The sequence below is a fragment of the Necator americanus genome, chromosome X, assembly GCF_031761385.1.
Source record: "Necator americanus strain Aroian chromosome X, whole genome shotgun sequence".
Lineage (NCBI taxonomy): Eukaryota > Metazoa > Nematoda > Chromadorea > Rhabditida > Ancylostomatidae > Necator > Necator americanus.
The window spans coordinates 22718226-22737264 of NC_087376.1; the positions used below are offsets into that span (position 1 = coordinate 22718226).

At 41.0% G+C, this 19039-nt stretch overlaps 5 protein-coding genes across 8 annotated transcripts; 1 reads left to right on the forward strand and 4 right to left on the reverse strand.

Moving 5' to 3' along the window:
• Positions 1-662: 662 nt before the first annotated feature.
• On the reverse strand, positions 663-1283 carry RB195_024890 (uncharacterized protein; the record flags this gene model as incomplete). Its single annotated transcript, XM_064212816.1, has 1 exon — positions 663-1283. One exon carries the CDS (start codon positions 1281-1283, stop codon positions 663-665), a length of 621 nt encoding a protein of 206 aa, XP_064068698.1.
• RB195_024891 (uncharacterized protein) lies at positions 663-4328 on the reverse strand (the record flags this gene model as incomplete). The annotated part of the gene is made up of 2 exons (XM_064212817.1): positions 663-1503; positions 4249-4328. 2 exons carry the CDS (start codon positions 4326-4328, stop codon positions 663-665), a joined length of 921 nt encoding a protein of 306 aa, XP_064068697.1.
• A 181-nt stretch (positions 4329-4509) lies between these two features.
• On the forward strand, positions 4510-14072 carry RB195_024892 (uncharacterized protein; the record flags this gene model as incomplete). 4 transcript variants are annotated; one of them, XM_013438822.2, is made up of 4 exons in its annotated part: positions 4510-4563; positions 10946-10997; positions 11186-11312; positions 11361-11406. In XM_013438822.2, the coding sequence occupies 4 exons, from the start codon at positions 4510-4512 to the stop codon at positions 11404-11406; spliced, it is 279 nt and encodes a 92-aa protein (XP_013294276.2). The 4 variants fall into 4 exon arrangements, with proteins under 4 accessions (XP_013294276.2, XP_064068700.1, XP_064068701.1 ...); XM_064212819.1 differs by lacking the exon at positions 4510-4563 and adding an exon at positions 13098-13272 and having other exon boundaries at positions 10967-10997; positions 11361-11387; XM_064212820.1 differs by lacking the exons at positions 4510-4563; positions 10946-10997 and adding exons at positions 11019-11046; positions 13098-13272 and having other exon boundaries at positions 11361-11387.
• On the reverse strand, positions 4896-5696 carry RB195_024893 (uncharacterized protein; the record flags this gene model as incomplete). Its single annotated transcript, XM_064212821.1, has 3 exons — positions 4896-4966; positions 5222-5383; positions 5531-5696. 3 exons carry the CDS (start codon positions 5694-5696, stop codon positions 4896-4898), a joined length of 399 nt encoding a protein of 132 aa, XP_064068699.1.
• Positions 14073-17563: 3491 nt separating the features above from the next.
• On the reverse strand, positions 17564-18936 carry RB195_024894 (uncharacterized protein; the record flags this gene model as incomplete). The annotated part of the gene is made up of 3 exons (XM_064212822.1): positions 17564-17756; positions 17990-18081; positions 18151-18936. 3 exons carry the CDS (start codon positions 18934-18936, stop codon positions 17564-17566), a joined length of 1071 nt encoding a protein of 356 aa, XP_064068703.1.
• Positions 18937-19039: the final 103 nt, after the last annotated feature.

The window sequence follows — 19039 nt, forward strand, 5'->3', positions numbered from 1 at the left end:
AATATCAATAAATCTTCGATCTGCACCTGTATCCAAGAGTATCCGAAGCGTAATGAGTTTTTGTGTCTTTGGATGCTGTGCCTTCAAGGTTCCTGTCAAAAGGAATATCTTCCCTTGTTGGGTTTTGTTGGAGGTGTCCTCTATTCTCATTACTGTGAGATTGGGTATTGAGCCCTCCGTAACGTGTGTGCTTTGCCCCTCGCACCTTGTGAAGTTCTGCCGTGCATGTGACGGCTTCTTCCTTTGTTCCTTTTTTGCATTTGAAACAGAACCTTGTTGAGGGGGCTTGAGGGGGCTTGAGTGGTGCAGTCTTGAAGCATGTAAACGTATGATGCTTTTTTCCACAATTTATGCAGCCCTTGCTTTTGCAATCGGCATAGATATGGGACTTTGATCCGCACCCAATGCAAGGGTTTGCCTTCTTTGAGTGTTCTAATCGTGCTTTAGTTGCCGCGATTTTTGTGCATTTTGTGGATTAGTGTTCTTTGCTATTGCAGTAGAAACAAAAGCGAGTCCGCCTTTTGATTTGAAACTCCGGTTCCTTTGTAGTTTTGCTTAGAAGTTGTGAACGCTCTATCCTCTTTGGCAATTGCAGTTCAATTTCTTCTTCGCGTTTTATGACAATGTCAATTGTTGTCATCAATTTCTTTAATGTCCAGGTCCTAATTGGGGCAGAGAGAGAGTTTTTTAAGCGTGCTGCGTTGAATCCTTTCTGTAAATTTAGAAAGAAATTTTGATGGCAGCCATGGACTATCGAGAGGTTCGCCTTTGCTTTCGAGTTGTGTGGTAATTGCCGACAGTTGATCATGCAGTTTTCGCTGGTCCCTTATTTGTGGGCTCCTAGCACTGCAATGCTCTAGCTGTCGATGTAGTCCAGTGATTATATTCTGGACGTTGCCGCATCTCTCCTTCAAATGCTGTACTGCTAGTAGATAGTTTTCAGAAGTGATTTGAAAACGAGTTACTGATTCACGGGCTTTTCCTTTTAATGCTCTCAAAAGGGAGTTGAATTTTTGCAAATTGGAAAGCGGTAGATAATACACCGTAGCGTTGAGTAGCTCCCAGAAGCTGTCCCATTGCCAGCTTTTGCCGTTGAACTCCGGTATTGGTATCCTCGACAGTTCTATCTTGGCTGCAGAAATTTTTAGTGAAGGATGAGATCCAATATGTGTTGGAGATGTAGGGTTATGAGACGCTAGACTAGCTCTGGTCATTTCCAACTTAAGAAGCAGGTCAGAAGTACTGGCGATAAGTCCCTCTGCGTTAGCAATATATTCGGACATTTTATCCTCTTCTTCCTTGGTGAGGGGTTCCGATATTTTGTCCACTTTGTCCGTGAATCCGTATAAGGTTCCTTCAAAGATTGCTTGAAGGGTTTTAATCTCCACTATAGCATTCTGGACTTGCTTTAGTGCTGCGTTGCATGCTTCCCTATCCTGTAGATTGACGTTGCTTTCCAATTTCGCATGTTTTGTCAAAAGTTGCGTTAATGTATTGAAGTGCCTAGTCAAAACTCTTTTCCTTGTTTTGAGAGATGTTGCCTTTTTTGGTTTGGTCGGATTGAAATATAATTTTTTCAACTGATGATGCTCAGAAAATTATGTTCAACCGGTGTAAAAATAAGAGGATGCTTGAGATGCAAGAGAAATATTTTCCCAAGTTTCAACTGAGGCGGTATTGAGAAATGCAAACGTAAAGGTAACATGATGCACCAATTGAGCTAACGGTGGTTCAGTTGTTTTTGGGAATGCCACGTCAGTTTGCCTCAAACTTGGGTAATTGAACGTTTGTCAAAGAATTTATAAGCACAGTATAATGTACAAGCGAATAATGCGAATAAGGCACATTACACAAACAGTGCCAATAAGATGCAGTACACGAACAACAAAACGAGTAAATGGAAATAAACCACAGAAAAATCGAGGTATATAAAAACATGCAGACGTACATAAGGAATGAGCAAGGACTTAAAGAGATGCTTATTGGATGAACGTTGCTTTGAGCAATAACACGGTTGGACTGTACTGTCCAACCTCTTTGTTTGTTGTTGGCACAATGTCGCTCTCCCAATCTGATTGTGCTCGAGTAGTTTTTGCCCACCCAGCTGCGCGAGAGTGCAACTTTCATTAATTGCCTGTTATTCGAATGCTCTTTGTTTGAGCATTCTCACCGAGAGTAAATAGTTCCTTTAGTTCTTTATTTTTATGATCTATGGTCACGTTTGTGACATAGGTAGCAGCGATAGTGAATCTCCACAGGACACGCTCCATCGCTGCCGAGACATGTTGCTCGAAAATCCGACAACCCTCTTTAAACACACACCTTCATAATGAAGCTGAACTTAAGGGCATCACCCCACTAATTTGGGGTGGTGCTGGTTTCAGGTGAGTTATGCTAATACGGGGTCGTAGATTATGGGGAGGAGGTTGATTCCGTCCATTTCTTCCTAATTGCCGTAAAAAACGGCCTGGAAAATGCGGCGCATGCACAAGGCTGGAGTGCTCAAATCCTCTTTCCCACAATCTACGACTCCGTATAAAAACTACCCACCTGGAATCCGTACCACCCCAGATTCGTTCCTTTAAGAAGGAAGAGTGCGTCTCCATTTCCGCACCAGTTTGAGCGTACTTTAAAGATTCAGCAGATTACATCAGTAGCATTTGTTTTCAATATGTTGCAGATCAAAATGACGAAAAATGAGTAGCTTCCACGCGTTGGTGTATTACCTAAAATCTGTTCTTTTGTTATGTATGATACCGATAACTGGCGTCAAAGAAACACTGCATAAAATACCGTAGAACCATGAGATCACTTAAAATATTGAAAAAAAAAGAGTTTTTCGTATTTTCATTGAAGGTAGCATTACAAAAGTTCTGTTATTCTGGCGATAACTGGTGTGAAGGCAATACCACATACAATACCTAACATTAGCGCTCTATGTATACGCTGAAGAAAATCAGTGGAATGGCAGCCGCTATAGCGCTAATGTTAGGTATTGTATGTGCTGTTGCCTTCACACCAGTTGTCGTCAGAATAACAGAGCTTTTGTAATGCTACCTTCAATGAAAATACAAGAAAGTTTTTTTTTTCAATATTTTAAGTGATCTCATGGTTCTACGGTATTTTATGTGGTGTTTCTTTAACGCCAGTTATCGGTATCATCACATCTGCTCTGTAACATCAGCTCCGATGAGAGCCAAAGGATTTTTCCAATACATTAAGATGTATGCATTCTTACGCCTGTAGCTTTAAGTAACCTCGAGGAAATAAAAAAAAACGATGCGCTGACCTTTAACTATTCTCCAAATGTACCTTCACTTGATCGGTTAGTGCACCAACCCGAGAGCGTTATCCGTTTGTTGACAGAAAAACTGCATCATTCAGAATCTGACAAGACAAATTTCAACAGAAACAGAGTGATTTTTTTCTTCAAAGTTAGCAGCCCCTTCACGAATTTTATTATACATCTTATACATCATATCCGCAACATTCAAATATTTTCTAATTGTTATGTACTAGATTTTGGATGCGATTATAGTCGATCGACTTTTAAAACATCGCGAAGAATGAACGCTCAACGGAGCAAGCTGGATTCAGTCCTGGCCGATCAGTGATTAGCCAGGTGTTCATCGTCAGGAGAGTGATCGAACAGTGATAAACACCTGACGATCCTGAACATCATCACCCGAAACCACTTGGCAACGGTTCGGGTGATGATGTTCAGGATCTCTCCTTGAAAACGACAAAAAAAAAGAAATAGAAGCGAAAGTTTGTTGTACCTTTAGTCTACGTAGTTCCTTTTCACAACAACATGAAAAACAGAGTACTGGATATTTTGCAATTTTTTACAACAAAAAAAGAGAACACACTGAACAAACTAAAAACCATAATCCACATTTTAAAAAATCACCAGCTAGTTGTTACAGCTTGAATGGAAATCTTTTTCTTCAACATTCCGTGGAACAAAGGAACTGTTGCGAATGAACAGATAATGTAATCTTCGCTGCTGTTCTTTCATAGGATGGGTCCAGTCTTATAACGGCAATGTGCTAGAAAGCCCTCCCCGTAATGTGATTGAAGAGGTGAGGAATGGGATGTCGAAAACCAAGTAGCAAAAACATCTTAGTCCACTACCTTTCAGCACATCCCAGCAAAACGAAAGGCTCCATTATAGGTAACATGCACAGGACGGAGGCAAGAGTTGCATCGAGTAGCCAAGAAAAAACATGGTTTGTAAATCTTGCTCACAAAGTGGCCATTTCCAATAGGTACCCGACTGGAGATTGTGTCACTCGACAGACACGACTTCCGTCCCGAAAGGGCAACATCGTGGACGGGCGAGAATAGATCCAGTTCTATCTTCGTTACATACGCGACTATATGAGCTGAACGGTGGGAGCTTTCTACACAAAGCTGTTCTAACAACATAAGGGTTGTAACAGAACGACATAAGGGTTGTAGAGATACCACCTGCGAACCTCGAGCATTAGCTAGTAAGTAATCGTGCGCATGACCGACTCTGCACAACCACCAGCTGCGTGGTTTGTCCATATGGAGGAGAGGGTGATTGGATGGTATCAGGAGCATCGTATCACATGCAGCTCGTGTGGTGACGACTATATAGGGGAAACGGAACGCCCTCTGCATATTCAGATCGAGGAGCATCTAGATGAACTGAACTGAACACGCAGAATACTAGAGGAATTTTGGATAACCGCCAAAAGCCCAAAAATGCGCAGAAAGGATGAGTGCATGGCGGCCACAAAGCAATTAGCCCCTTATCAAGCCGTTAGGTTGTCCTTTGAGTTTGCTCATCGTTTGAATGGTTTCTGTAGGTTCCAAGTTCGACCTTCTTTGAATCTTGGCATCGTAGAGTTTGATTGTGTACTACTTTCTTAAGCAGAACCAAGATTGTTATTGATCTTTATTCTGGGTAGCGTTTCGGCGTCGTCGCCTTCTTCAGAGCCTGGAAAAATCAAAGACACGTGTAATCTACTCTCTTAAACGCCTCGTCATCCCACAAGATATGATTTGGCAAGCAGATTATTTAAAAGCAAGGTCAGAAAAGCAGACCAGCGCTCACCTTGATAGCCACGAAATCGTGATGTTAGCGGACCACCAGTTGTGAGAGTTGCGCCGCTAGTATTAACTAGTAACGATGCCTCCGCCTCTGACCCCGTAGGTCAAAACCCGCAAAGGTCCTGATATGGCGCCAGCTCACTGGTCACAGCGATGCATTCTTCTTTACGATTCATGATAGGACTTTTGGCCGTGATATAAAACGCTTCCAATGTTTTTCGCGCTAGAACGTCTGATTCGCGTGCTAAGATAGTGACAGCTATCTTGAAAGGGGTGTTGTCATGACACTGTGTGCGATGAGCACCTAAAGGGGATAATGTTTTTGATTTTACGAGTCCGTCTAGGTGCTCCTTGACGCGGATCCATAGTGATCTTCCTGTTTCGCCAACGTACTCAGCCCCACATAAGTGACAGGTGATTAGGTAGATAACCCCCGATACCACCCAATCACCCTGCCTCCCGTTCGGACGAACAATGCAATTAGGTGTCTCACAAAGTCTGTCATATGCGCGATTGCGGACTAGCTGCTGCTTCAGGTTTTCAGGTGGTATGTCCACTACTCTGACTGAGTCTTGCAGACCCGCCTGTCGTAAGCTTGCTCGCACTGCATTGCTCATGCCATCCGAAATAAAAGGAAAGCAGAAAGGGATCTTTGTTGCTTGTTCTACCCTGTGGCACCGCCGCTCAGTTGCATAGCCCCGATTTCAATAAGAGACCTTTGTTGGGTACTAATTGAACTCAGCAATGCGGTTTGCCATGTTTATGGAGACAGTGCACCCTTGAGCCTCAGATGAGGGTGGTGAAAAGCTTGAGAGGATAAGTCACTGATAGCTTTTTTCTAGTCTCTGACGAAAGAGATAACGCCGAAACGTTAGCTGTTAGTTAATAAAGAAGATCAAAACCAATCTACAAGATACACCTCAATTAAGAGGTGTAGCTTGTAGATTGGTTCAAAACTGTCAATGTGATATGTTGCCTTTCAGCTAAGAACCATTTTGATTTCTCCAACATCTTCATGCAAATCCAAATTTTCCAACATATTCTCCAGTTGGAAGATCGTTTCCTTAGCTCGGCTGACTAGTTTTGTACGATGGAATTTTACTTTTTACTTTTACGAGTAAGCATTAGAAGCTCCCCAATATTCAGAGTCGCAGACGCGTTGGAGATTCCCGTCGTTCTACTACCCATATTCAGTTACGCTGTTTGGGACAGTAGTGCAACCAAATGATTAACGTGAACCCTACACCTCTACACCTATCTCTTCTTGAAAAACCTTCACATTTTCAATTTTGTCTTAGTCTGCCTTTAAGAGATAATGCAAAAGGTTAAACCCTTGTTGTGCATCACAGTTCCACCTTAGCAGTCACCTTAACACCACTGCAAGATGTTAAACAATTGTAGAGCACGTCTCCGCATTTGGATTTCGTTTGATTTGCTGAGAGGATATTGCTCAAAAGTAGCGTATGACGAAATTGACATGCTACGGAAACCACAGTTAAATCGCGGAGTTCAATTTGTTGATTTTGAAAACCAGGGTGGCACCAGTCGTTTTCTTTAAACTCTTGAACACTACGTATAATTAAACTGTTTATCTTTTAGAAGTGGTTTCAAGTTTCAAACTCTTCTGCGATATTTTGACGTAGCGGGGTGTCGAACCTGCGTGGCCGCATTGTCATATTGTCAACACATTGTACATTGTCAAAACGGAAGGAACTTAAAGTAATACTTTATAATGTATATAATTATTTAATATTGCGTAATATTTTGACCTAGTTATCATGTTATCCTCCATTCACTACCGTCCAGCGCACACTCCCTTACGACCGCCTTCCCTTGCAAGCCCTTCCCTTTACGAACTCCTTCTGGGAAAACCCCATCACATGCTTGACCCTGAATAGAACATGGTGTGAAAACTTCAAGAAACGGAGATGAAGAAATAATGTGGTTTGTGTGCTTTTTGCTATTTCAGATACTTCTACTTTTAAACTATTCCAGGAACATTGCCAATTTTTCTTCAGTTACCTCTGTTGAATATAATTCTTCAACTGTTCAATTTTTCAATTCAATTCTTCAGTTCAATTGCTTCCAGCGAGTTGTTATTATTTTACTAGTTCTTCGGTAGATCTTCAGCTTGAAATTGTAGCAGAATACTTCATGCATTACTCTAGCTTAGAGCATTGTAAGCTATTTTGAAGTAACCTGTTTGCGGCAATGTATTGATAAATGCTTCCGAAACTAGAAATTAAACTGTGGCAGGTTTTATAGGCTTCATAATCGTTCACCTTCATTCCATTTACCCAGAAACCACACAATAAATCACAAAAGAGCCTTAGTATTGGCTCATTATGCAATAATATATCTTCACTCGTGGAAAAGCGTAGCCATTTCGCAAGGTAATTAGCATCACATGTTTTGCTTTTCTTCAGACGAAAAAGCTAATGGTCTGTTTCCCTCCTATTTGAACCTGACTACCTATATGAAGCTTAATAATACTAGAAAAGGTAACGTGACGTTTACTTGAACCTTTCGTGTCTTATATGATGCATAAACCTTTCTCCGTATACATGTTGCTTTTACTGGATTCCGTCTCAAGATCTTTAATAAAATAGACTGGTACTAGTGAACAAAAACTGCTCAAAAGTGCTTTCGAGAAAAGTCACAGAAATCTGGAGGAAATGTTCTTTGGCGTGCAAATCTGTTTACGTTGAATAGTCAACGAAGAGCGTCTGAAAGGACCATGGAAGTACAATGATTGTTGAAGGCTAGCTGAAGATTATCTACTTCCTAACGAATTTTCCTTTGGTTTACTTTTGGTTTTCTAGTTTTTTTGATTGTTGGATCGACCGTCTCTTTGTTGTGTAGGTTTCCTTTCCTTGTCGTCCTTACAGACTATATGCTGTGCCTTCAAAGTACGAGCTGATTTAATTTCAGACCCGTATTGCTCGCTGATTAATTTTTGTTGTGTGATAGCACGTTCTCCTATTCTGAGACCACCTACTGCAGGCATGATGTTTAGCTATTCGCACGACGTGCGTATACGTATGAGCAACAATGTACGCATCTTTCTTTACTCCTTCATTTATAGTCTATGCAGTACCGTAGCTGGCGAACAGCTTGAAGGAACTTTGTTCTTCGCTAGATTCCCCTCCTAAGCTCTCGACTTTGACATCCACCTTTGAATTCTAAATATTCTGAGGATATCTTTCACGAGATCTGTTCTCTTCCTTCCTCTTATTTCTTTACTTTACTTCTAAAGAGAAAATGAAATTAAACTAATATGTTCATTCCTCATGCTCGATGCTTTACTCGAGTTAAAGCGCAGAAACACTCACGCAGAGCGAGAAGAACCATGTACATAATTTGCAGAAATAGAATCACATGAATTTGCCTCTATTAATGCTTTTTCGGGGTTCCGATTAGGGAGATGAAGATCACTACAGCAAAGATATCGCTCACATAGCGGGCAGAGTCTTGCATGCTCCGAACACCCGCTGAAACAGCAATAGTATAGAAGTGTTAAAGTAGTTTCTGAACATGAAGGATACTGTTAGAAATGGAGGCGAAAAAGCTCATTTCGGGATAATTTCCACAGTATGAGAAGCGAGAAGCAATACAGGGGGAGTAACCTTCTTATACATGATAGCTTGACATTCAGTTCCAGATCTGTAGAATGAGGATGCGTTGAGTGTAGCCAATTACACAACTGCGCCAAGTTTCATGTCGCTTTTACTCGACGATAACTATAGTAGAGTCAAGACGACATGAAGCACGGTGCAGTTGCACAAGCGATTGCGCTCGAAGCGGTGCGGATGAGGGCGGCGGTTAGGATTGAGTGAGGACTCCTGCTACTATCGTTCATTGCTGCAGCTCGCCATGGTCCCATTTCGTTTTTTTTTTTAGTGTCGGGACGATTTCCTATCGACTAGAAGTACAAGAGTTGTTGGATGACTTCTGCTCCTTATGTTTAGCACTGCGACGTTTACGAGCTTAAGCTTTTTGCTATCTGTGAATCCCACTCCAAGTTTGTCGTTGTTTTCACTGTTTTTTGTTGTCTCCATTTCTCCGCCAAACCTGGTGAACAGCGGCAAGCAAAAAACAATCCTTACATTTACACTTGCTTGATATGATTGAAAAACCATCTCCCTGCTACACATCACTGCAAAAATTTGATGTAACTATATGTTTGACTTACTTCACTTAATCAGCGAGTTGATATTTTCGTCTGATGTGATTACCCACATCTTTGCCGAGATGTGTCGTCCTTGAACATAGCTTTGCCCACGCTTCTCGATCTTCTGCGATAGATCGCACAGAATCAATCCATTTGTCGCTGCTTCGTATTCTGCCAAATCTTACGCCTGCCTAAACTGCCTATCCACACCGGGCGTCCTCAAGTCCTCTTTCACCACCTCAGTCTAGAACTTCCATTTTCGGCCAGGTGGCTCCTTCTAGTTTGAACCCGACAAACCCCTCAGAACTCGTTGATTTTCTACCACTTTCGATGGCAGTAAAATCGCGTAAAATCTTTCGCGTAAAATCGTCATTATGGCATACCTTAGGCCAAAGGTAGCCAAGCAGCCGTCTAAGCAGCTTCGTTTGCTGGTGCTGCCCGAGTCTTTTATTCGTACATCATGATGAGTTGAATTGCAGATAGGCGGACTCGCAGCTTGACTTCGTCGTTGGGAGTCGACCACATACAGTTCATTAAAGAGTTAAATGCAGTAGTGGTCTTAGCGCATATCAGCACCGTCGCAGTAGATAGTGTAGTTGCTGATACTGATGAGAGGGCGATCTCTGATCCGTGTTTCCTGCAATGCAACAAACAGTGTATTTAGACATCACATAAGTCAGGATAGAGCGGGTTGATAAAATTCACTTGACAGCCATCGGCAGTTCAGTGTTATGTTTTTTGTCAAAGATCCCATGTTTCCCTCAGGCATTCGATCTTCCTGAGTATGGACTTTGGTATGGCGCTGGACGAGAGTGCCTTCTTGCAATGTGTAGGAAGCTTTTGCCATATGACAGTGCAGATTATATAGCTCGAACTTTTCCACTGCGTATACTCAACTGCCTGATTGCGTCTTGGTAAAACAGGGCCACCACTTGCAGGTTACAATCAGACTTGTATACGGGACCCCTCTGGAACGTAAAGATATAAACCACAGAGCTCATTACAACGGAAAACGAACGAAGATCACGTTTAAGATCGCAAAACTCTGCAGTTATCATGCAAGCTTGACGTGAGGGCCATAGATGTTTAATCCTAGAACAACTTCCTCTTAATCCAATGCATACGCAGTACAGAGCATAGAACTTTCACTTTGATTTTCTGTTTTATCTTTCTTAGATAGAAGTCATATATGGGTTTTGGCTTCGGATCACATCAAACCTTTGCATTTACCGAAACAGGCTGATGCCATTAATTAACGTTTGTGCTATTTACTTTGGCCATCGTTTCTCAGAGAATGCTTGATTGAAGGCTTTGCGCAGGAATTCATGTAAAACAGAGCTATGCCCACATTCGTCACATAGAATGCTTGTGATTTCGTACCACCGTGAAACTGCTAAACAAGGCAGAAACAGTTTGAATCGTGTCGTACACCTGCGCATGTCTGAACATTATCTCTCTGCTACTGTATTTCTCTCCCACAAATACAAGTCAGCCTCCAATTCTCTAAAATCTTGACGAAGATATGTTATCAGTTAATGTTTGGGATATAAAGTCAACAGTTTAATATGCGTAATGTTCGTCTACTCAAATATTTTTTCAATGCTTTTTAAAATTGAGTTCGTTCCTTTCGCAGGTTTTTCAAACCTTGTACTTGCATTTCAAACATCTCTTACATCTCATAATCATTTTTTGCAGGTAATACAAATGAAATCACTCATGGGAGTACTCTTCGTCACTGCATTGTTAGGTTAATCTCGATAGAACATTCATGAGCTACAACTGCGCCATCCAACCAAGTAGGCTTCTCATGTTTCATTTCTCATGGTCACAAAGCTATGCTAACATTTTGCGATACCATTGAACCTAACGTTTGGATATACGCTTCGGATGGAGGGCGCAGACATTTTTAGGAACACATTCGAATCTATTTTTCAGTACTGTTCGGATTAGCAACACCAAAACCCATCGACATAAACGAACAGTGTGGTCCTTTTGTGGGTAGCCGTAAAATAAAATTCACCAAATCTCAAAAGAAATGGTCGAAACTGGAGCCTAGTATCAGGTTAGCTTACCCAACACTTCGTTGTGTCGAAGTCAATTTCTTTTTAAGGTATTTCAAGCGAACTGCGCTGCCAGTGTATGTCATTAAAAAGTGATCAAAATAAGTCATCTATAGAGAACAACAGTTTACTGCTGAAGTCCTATATATATATATATATATATATATATATATATATATATATATATATATTGCTAATATCTCTCGGCTTGAACATTTTGTATTGTGTTAGTGTGTTTACTTTACCTGACATAACATCGATAAATCTGTTCGAAGATTTCGGCATTTATTATAGATTCGCATTTTATTCATTCGTTCTATGTATTCACGAGCAGCATGAAACATCACATCTACCCGGAGCCTACAACATGATGGGCTCTTAAATCCTCGAACTTGAACAAGACTTGTTCAAGTATGAGTTCAAGTTTAAGTATATACAAAAACTACCTAGTCACCACAAATAAAGTTGGATGCACAGGATAGAAATCGCAGCTTCGTTACCTTTCAACACATACATTTGGCGTAAAGTGAGTTCTTTCTACAGTATGAGAGAAGCTCCTTTGACTCCTTTTTTTCTGATTTTTTAAATAGATTTCCACTGTCTCTTCCGTATGCTAGTGCACTAGGAATACGCTTAAGCACTCTTAAAAGCTCTTTTCCATTACTTTTGTTTATTCTGAGAAAAAAAGAAGACACCAATGAAAAAAGAGGAGGAGACAGCCGATTTCAAAACAAACGCATATTCAGGGATGCAAAATATTAGAAAAATTTCTGGTGTGAAGTATTTATTAAATATTTTGCTGGCATAACTCCTCACCTTCTGCTTCGGGACTAGTTTAGGAAAATGCTAAGCAAAAAAAAGGATATCGATGTTAGGATAAATAAGAGGGGGGGGGGGGTGAGTACCAAGAAAAGAATGTAAATTATTCATTGCGTTCTGAACTAAGCTTTGCAGTCTTGTTTTAAAGTAAATTGTTTAAAAATTTCCATCAAGAAAATGGGAAATGTTGAGTATGAGAGAAGGAATCAAAAGGGAAAAGTATCCGGTATCCAAATTCAGCTGTCAATTTGAAGAAAAACCATCAAATACCGAAATAAATATAAAGCATTATAAATAATATAATAGAAGTTGTGAAGGTAATGGAATGAAAAAAATGAAATGTTTCTTATGGAAGCGGCTAAACACGGATTTTGATCCTCCTAAAAATATAACTCGCTCTCATGACCACCAAATATAAGCATTACAAATTTCCGTACTATTCTTTTATATAAAATAAATGGAACGGACTAGAGGTAACTTCGTATTAAAATGTATTACGTAGTCTATGGAAGAACTTGTTGATACATAATGTCTCAGTATTCTACAGGGCAACGTGGTGCCCCACTGTTTCCACTGAGGCGGTCAGTGATGAAACACCGCTGTAAGTTGTATTTTTGCATTCAGCAAAAAAGAATGTAAAGAGCACATTTCTCATCTGACAGTGACGAATTTACTCTTTACTCTCTCAGAAAACCAATTTCGATTATGTTACTGAGTGAAAAAAGACATCTACAGGCGGAATTAAGGATAAAATTAGTAAAATGATGTTGATCTTGTATTATAACATGAGAAGTATGACAGTCAAAGTTGACCACAATTACTCTGCCAAATTCCCTCGCAAAAGCGGAGTTCCACAAGGAGTCCTGTTTCCTCTCTTGTTTCTCACCTACACTATCGACGTACCTAATGTGCTCAGAACTTCTTCTCACGTTAGCGTCCAAATGTACACTGATGACATTAAGATTTAGGGCATACACGAAAAGACGAAAACTACTCGAAGTATGCACTGCACTTCAGACATCGCTGGCAAAAATGTCCGACTGGGCTTCCAAATGGGATATGCGCATTAACTACGACAAGTCTCTGGATTTGCATGTAGGTAAAGGGAATGTGACTGAGTATATTATGAATGGAGTAACTTAAAATTTGTAAATCTGTAAGAGACATAGGAATTGTTGTGGATGATAACCTCAACTTCACAGAACATATTGATCACATTGGAAGAAAAGCATACTCTTCCCTTTTACGGCTATTCCGCATTGCCACACCATTAATCCAACTATTCTCACCCATCTATACAAATCGTTCGTCTTACCTCATCTCGAATATGGCTCTTTGTTTGGAGTCCTTCAAAGAAAAGACAGCAAAACTCGAAACGGTGCAGGAGGCTTTTACCCGTATTTTATTCAGAAGAATATCAGCAGACCTGGCGGTGAGTAGCTACGAGGATTGTCTCAAAAAATTAGGTATGAACAGCTTGAGGAACAGACGTATACACGACAACCTAATCTTCTTTTTTCGAGTACTCAGAAACAAAACCAAGTTAGCACTAAGCGAGTATTGGTGCTCTAGATCTACTAGTTAAAGAACTGGTGGTTTCAATTACAATTACGCTAAAATACAACATAGAAACTTTGCCGTGTTGTTCAATAACTTCTTCTATAGAACGTTCAAGATGAATTTGAAGAAAACTGACATAAGCCGGTGTTTCAATATTGATGTCTAACCGCATGCCTCTTATTCTAGCAACTCTCTGATGTCTGATGCCTTTGTACAGGGCATGGAACCGGATCACGGATTCTCACCAATGATACCTGTTAGTTGTCTCTTACATTTCTCCATCTCTTGCACTGTTTCTCCTATAGTTATCTTTTTCAGCTTACTGCGAGGCCACTCTTTTAATTCCTCCTGCATATGAAGTCTCACTGAAGCTCATTCGCTAACAAGGATACTAATATCTTGCGGTCAAATCTCTCTTTAATTTGTTTCATCATATTACCTCTTCTCTCAACTACTTCTTAATAACATCCTCTTACTAAGTCTAACATCTTTTAAAAGGTTTGGTCTTGACTGCCTCTTGTGATGGTCAGTCATTTGAGGATCACTAAAGTTGGTGAACTCTCTTGCTTGAGGTCCCCATCAGATTCGCGCCTAGTTCCAACGTGCTCTTTATGCCTTGGGCTAAGTTGGCAGTCCGAACTCTGAGATATCGATAATTGGACCAAGGATAAGCGCTCTGGATGGGGGAGTAGATGTCATAATAGGAAGTTTCACTTTCTGGAGTAGTAGAACGACATGTTCGACTTGTAACCCACCCAAAAAAAACCCAGCGCCAGTTTCCTTTGACAATAAATTGGGCTTCGGTTTCAGTAAAATTTGTAAATTTTTTTCGTAAGGTATTCTGACTCAGACAAAGTTCTGGTGCACCATTGGTGTATGCGAAAAAGTAAATAAATAATATTAGTCCAACGAGTTTCTGAATAACGAGATTTGAAGTGATTTCCATGCAATAAAGCTGGCTTCGTTTTAGAAGGAGAGATTTCTTCCATATTTCTACGAAGTTTAGTGCTTCTAGCTTTCCTGGATTTTTTTTTTGAAACCTAGGTGAGAAAAATTCTAAATTTTGCCTTAAATTTTCTAGTTTTCTCAACTAACTTTTGAGAGAACCATAAAACCTACAGAGACCAAAATTTGCAGATAAGGGTCTTCCTTGATGCTCTATCAAAATATGGCAACGATTTTTTCAACAGTGACCGCAATCTCGTAACGGAAAAAGTGCGAAGTCTCAGATTTACAGCAACGCATCAAAATCCGCATTACTTCAAACAAAGTCTGATAACTCAACTCGTAATTAATAAAGACAAATTCGGTTTAGAGTTTGTTGTAGAGGAAAATTTCTGCTACGATAATTCGTAGCGAAAATTCGTAATTTATTTTTTCCAGTTAGCTTTCTTTCTCTCAAAATCTAGTTGAGAAAAACTAGCTTTTGAGAGAAAGAAAGCTAACTGGAAAAAAGTTTAGTTAGAGTTTAGCACTTTTCTCAACTGGCTTTCAAAAAAACCAAAGGGTCCCCGAAAAAGATGTTTTAACCCTTTCATAGCATAAATCTTCGCTTACAAAAGCCGCTATGACTGCCTTCTTCCGTTTCTTCTGTAGTCCGTTATTCGCATTTATTTCAAGTTACTAAAATCCGACCAATCCAGCAGTAATTTCCAGTCGGAGCCTGGTTCTAATCGCTAAAATGACCTCTAAATAACACCTATATTCGGCGAACAGTGCTCTAAATACAACTTCAGAAAACAGCTAGTGAGATTTTCTTTTCAGTTATTTTTTTTCCGGTTCTGCAAAGATCAATATTCCGGCGGGGATCGAACTTTCAACCATTCGTTTTCGTTGCCGATGAGTAAATTTGTGTGCAAATAGCAAATAGGAAAAGTAGGAAATAGTGTGAGAATGGTTTTATGTTTTCTCTGTTGTTTTCACTTATAGTAGTATCTATTAATATTTGCTATATTATATTATTTTGATTTATTTATTAAGCGTCCATTTTGTTTCTTTAATTTCTCTTCTAGCTAATTTTTCACTGCTACGAGCGGGGCTATACTAGAAAGAACGACTTAGTGAGATCGTTTTCTTAAGGGTTTTCTGTGGAGTTTTCAAGAGGCTTTTTCCCAACTACACGCTTGACCGTGTTTGGGTGGGGGCACTCAGTAGCGCGCTTATTCCCGCTTTTTCCGCTCTAACTTGCTTTTTCTCTTAGCAACTTTAAATTACATGTCATACATCCTTTAAGACTAATGCTTAGGTCTTAGAACCCAATTGATTTAGTTATTTACTTCGTTAACGGGTCCCCCTACCCAACTACATTTCATCCGAAAAAGGCTAATTAGGCACAGTTCTACAAAAAAAAGGCCAGAAATCAAATCTCTACAAAGTGATATCTTAGAAGCGTTCTAGAAGCAAAAGAAACGAAAAAACTGATGGAAAACGCCTTCAAACTATGTAATCTTACTCATGCATTGTTATGTGTTAGAAAAATTTTAAAAAAATTAAAAATAACATAAAAAGCAGAAAGAAGAGAGATCGAAACAATCAAAGAGGAAGTTTTTCGCTCACTGCAGAGAGTCAGCACTCAACGAATGCATGCTTTTACGACGTGTCGCGGCAAAGCGTTACAACACGTTTTAGGCTGATCATACGCGAATACACTATTTACAAAGACGCTTACCAGGTACAATCTTTCCCGCAAATTTATCGAGAAGTACAAGCTCAAGCAGTAATATTGCAAAGCAATTTACAGCGGACTCTTTGCTGCATTAATGTAGGCTCTACTCTTGAAAAAACGTCCTGTTCGGCAAAAGTAAAAGGATAAAGGGATAAATTCACTAGCGTACCAATCCACATGGGATGCGCCAACGCGATTTACTGCAATTCGTAATCGTTGGGATTTTGGAACGGGTGTTGGGCTATACAGTGACTAACGAGGGAAAGCCGATAATCACGTCACTGTTTTTACCCTCACAGACAGGTCTGGTATCAATTTATCATCAACAGAGGGATGAAAAGCTTGGTTTGCACTAGAGAGGTATCAAACCATCGGCAGTGTGGCTAAAACGGATCTCTAACCGACTGCACCACACCCACCTTGTTGAAATACTGGTATTGAAGTATATTCATTTTTATTCTAAAATCTGCAAAATTTTTCTGAACACTGATTAAAGCACAAAATGCGACAAAGAAAGAGAAGAGTGAGGTGGGTCGAATAGGTGGACTTACAGAGGAACGATAGAAAAAATCTGAGAAATCAACAACTTGTTTTGACCATGTGATAATGGGACGATGCAGGTTCAATACCCACAAAGTCAATATTTTTACTTTTGGTCGATGATGACTTTATTCCTGTTATCAGCAACCGTTTTGGCATTCGTTTTGCCAAATTTCCAATTCCGCTCTACCGAATGGTCGATTCTGAACGAATAGCTTGAAATTTCATTTCTGACCTCTTCAATCACCTTGATCACTTTGACTCCCGTTGATCTTCGACGTGGTTGAGCTGGCGCCAGTAATTCTTCCATTCTTCACGATCGCGTACCAGAGTCGCACAGTGGTTCCTCTTTTCGCGTGGGAAACGAACAGCATCATAATTTTCTTTTAAGGACTTCTTGAACAAATTTGACCATCGGATCGGCGGTCTTCCTGTATCGCGGGGAACCCACTCGCTCCCGGCTCTGGTCCAGATGTTGTCGTTAAAGCGCATCACGTATCCGCCCCACCTTATTTTACTTTCCTTGGGAAATGCGGCGCCGTCCCCAATCTTCGATCGCTGACGTAGGGGAGAACTTCGAATGCCGTCCCTCAATTGCGTGAAACGGGATACTCCTAGCATCACTCTCTCAACTGCCCATTTAATGGCGCTCACCGCGTTTCTTTCTGCCTAGATTTCCGAAGCATAGGTCAAAGCAGGAAGTACGGTGGTGTTGAAGAGGTGAGCACGGAGCCAAGCGTTCTTGGTCTTCTTCACTACATCCTCGATGCTCTTGTACGCTCCCCAAACTGCTCGTCTCCTCCTGCCCAACTCGGGTGTCAGGCTGTTCATCATGTTCATTTCCCGACCTAGGTAAACGTACCTGGGTCAGAAAATGCATTCGGATATGTTCGTTCCGTTGAGCGTGAATGGGGCATCCGAGACCCATCGGTTACGCATGATCATCGTCTTTTGCAGATTCTGCTGAAGACCGATGCATCCATATGTTTCGTCGAGTTCGGTCAGCATTCGTTCCGCTTGGTTGATGCTAGGTGTTATCGGCACGGTGTCATCAGTAAAGCATAAATGGTGTAGCTGCCGACCATCAACCTTCACCCCATGTCGTCCCATTCCAACTTTTGCATTGCGTTCTCGAGGGTGAATATTTTAGGTGAGATTGTATCAACCTGTTGAAGCCTTCTCTTCACCTCAATGATGATATTCTTGTGGAATGGCGAAATTCCGGTCGTGAAGTTGCTCTACAACTCTCGAAGTACCTTAATGTGCTGAGTACGGACGCCTTGGTTGTCCAAAGCTTCCATGACCGCTTCATTCTCAACTAGGTCGAAGGCCTTCTTCAAGTCGATGAAGGTGAGACAGAGCGGCATCTTGTACTCTCGTGATACCTCGATGAGTTTCGAAACAGTGTGAATGTGGTCAATCGTCCTGAACCTTTTTCGAAACCCTGCTTGCTCGCATGGCTGTCCTTCATCAAAGACTTTTTCAATCCTATTAAGGATCACTCTTGTAAAGAGTTTGTATATGACGGACAGTATGCAGATTGGGCGATACTTTCCAATGTCATGTGGATCTCCTTTTTTATACAACAACACGGTCCTGCTTGTCTTCCACTCTTTAGGAACACTGCATCCCGACAGATAACGTGTAAAGAAACTCGCCAGAGTGTTGATGAGTACTGGCGGAAGGTTCCTCAGGTGTTCTGGTCTTATTTTGTCGAGACTGGCTGCCGTACGATTTCTTGCCGACATGATAGGATGCCGTATTTCGGACGGGAGAACCTTTGGAATGACATGTCCGTCTTCTCTCAGATAGTGGGGAGGCAAGTGGACATGGCTGTCGAAGAGATCAGAGTAGAAGTCGTAGATAATTTTCTCCATCCTCCTTCTCGATGCAATGGTTGTTCCCTTCGGGTTCCGGAGAGCAGTCATCCTTGTCTTGCGACTGGCAAAGTCTCGACGGGCATAACGGATGCTTTTCCTCGCCTCTGCGGCTTCAGCCAGCACTTCTGCTCTTCTCTCTTTAAGGCCTTCCTTTATCGTCATTCTGCGAAACTTTAGAGCTCGGACGTGAGCTCTTGGTTCCCTGTGGTTCGTGCTGCTCCACGCTGGCGTATCAGCTCAAGAGTTTCAAGAGAAAGGCGTCTCT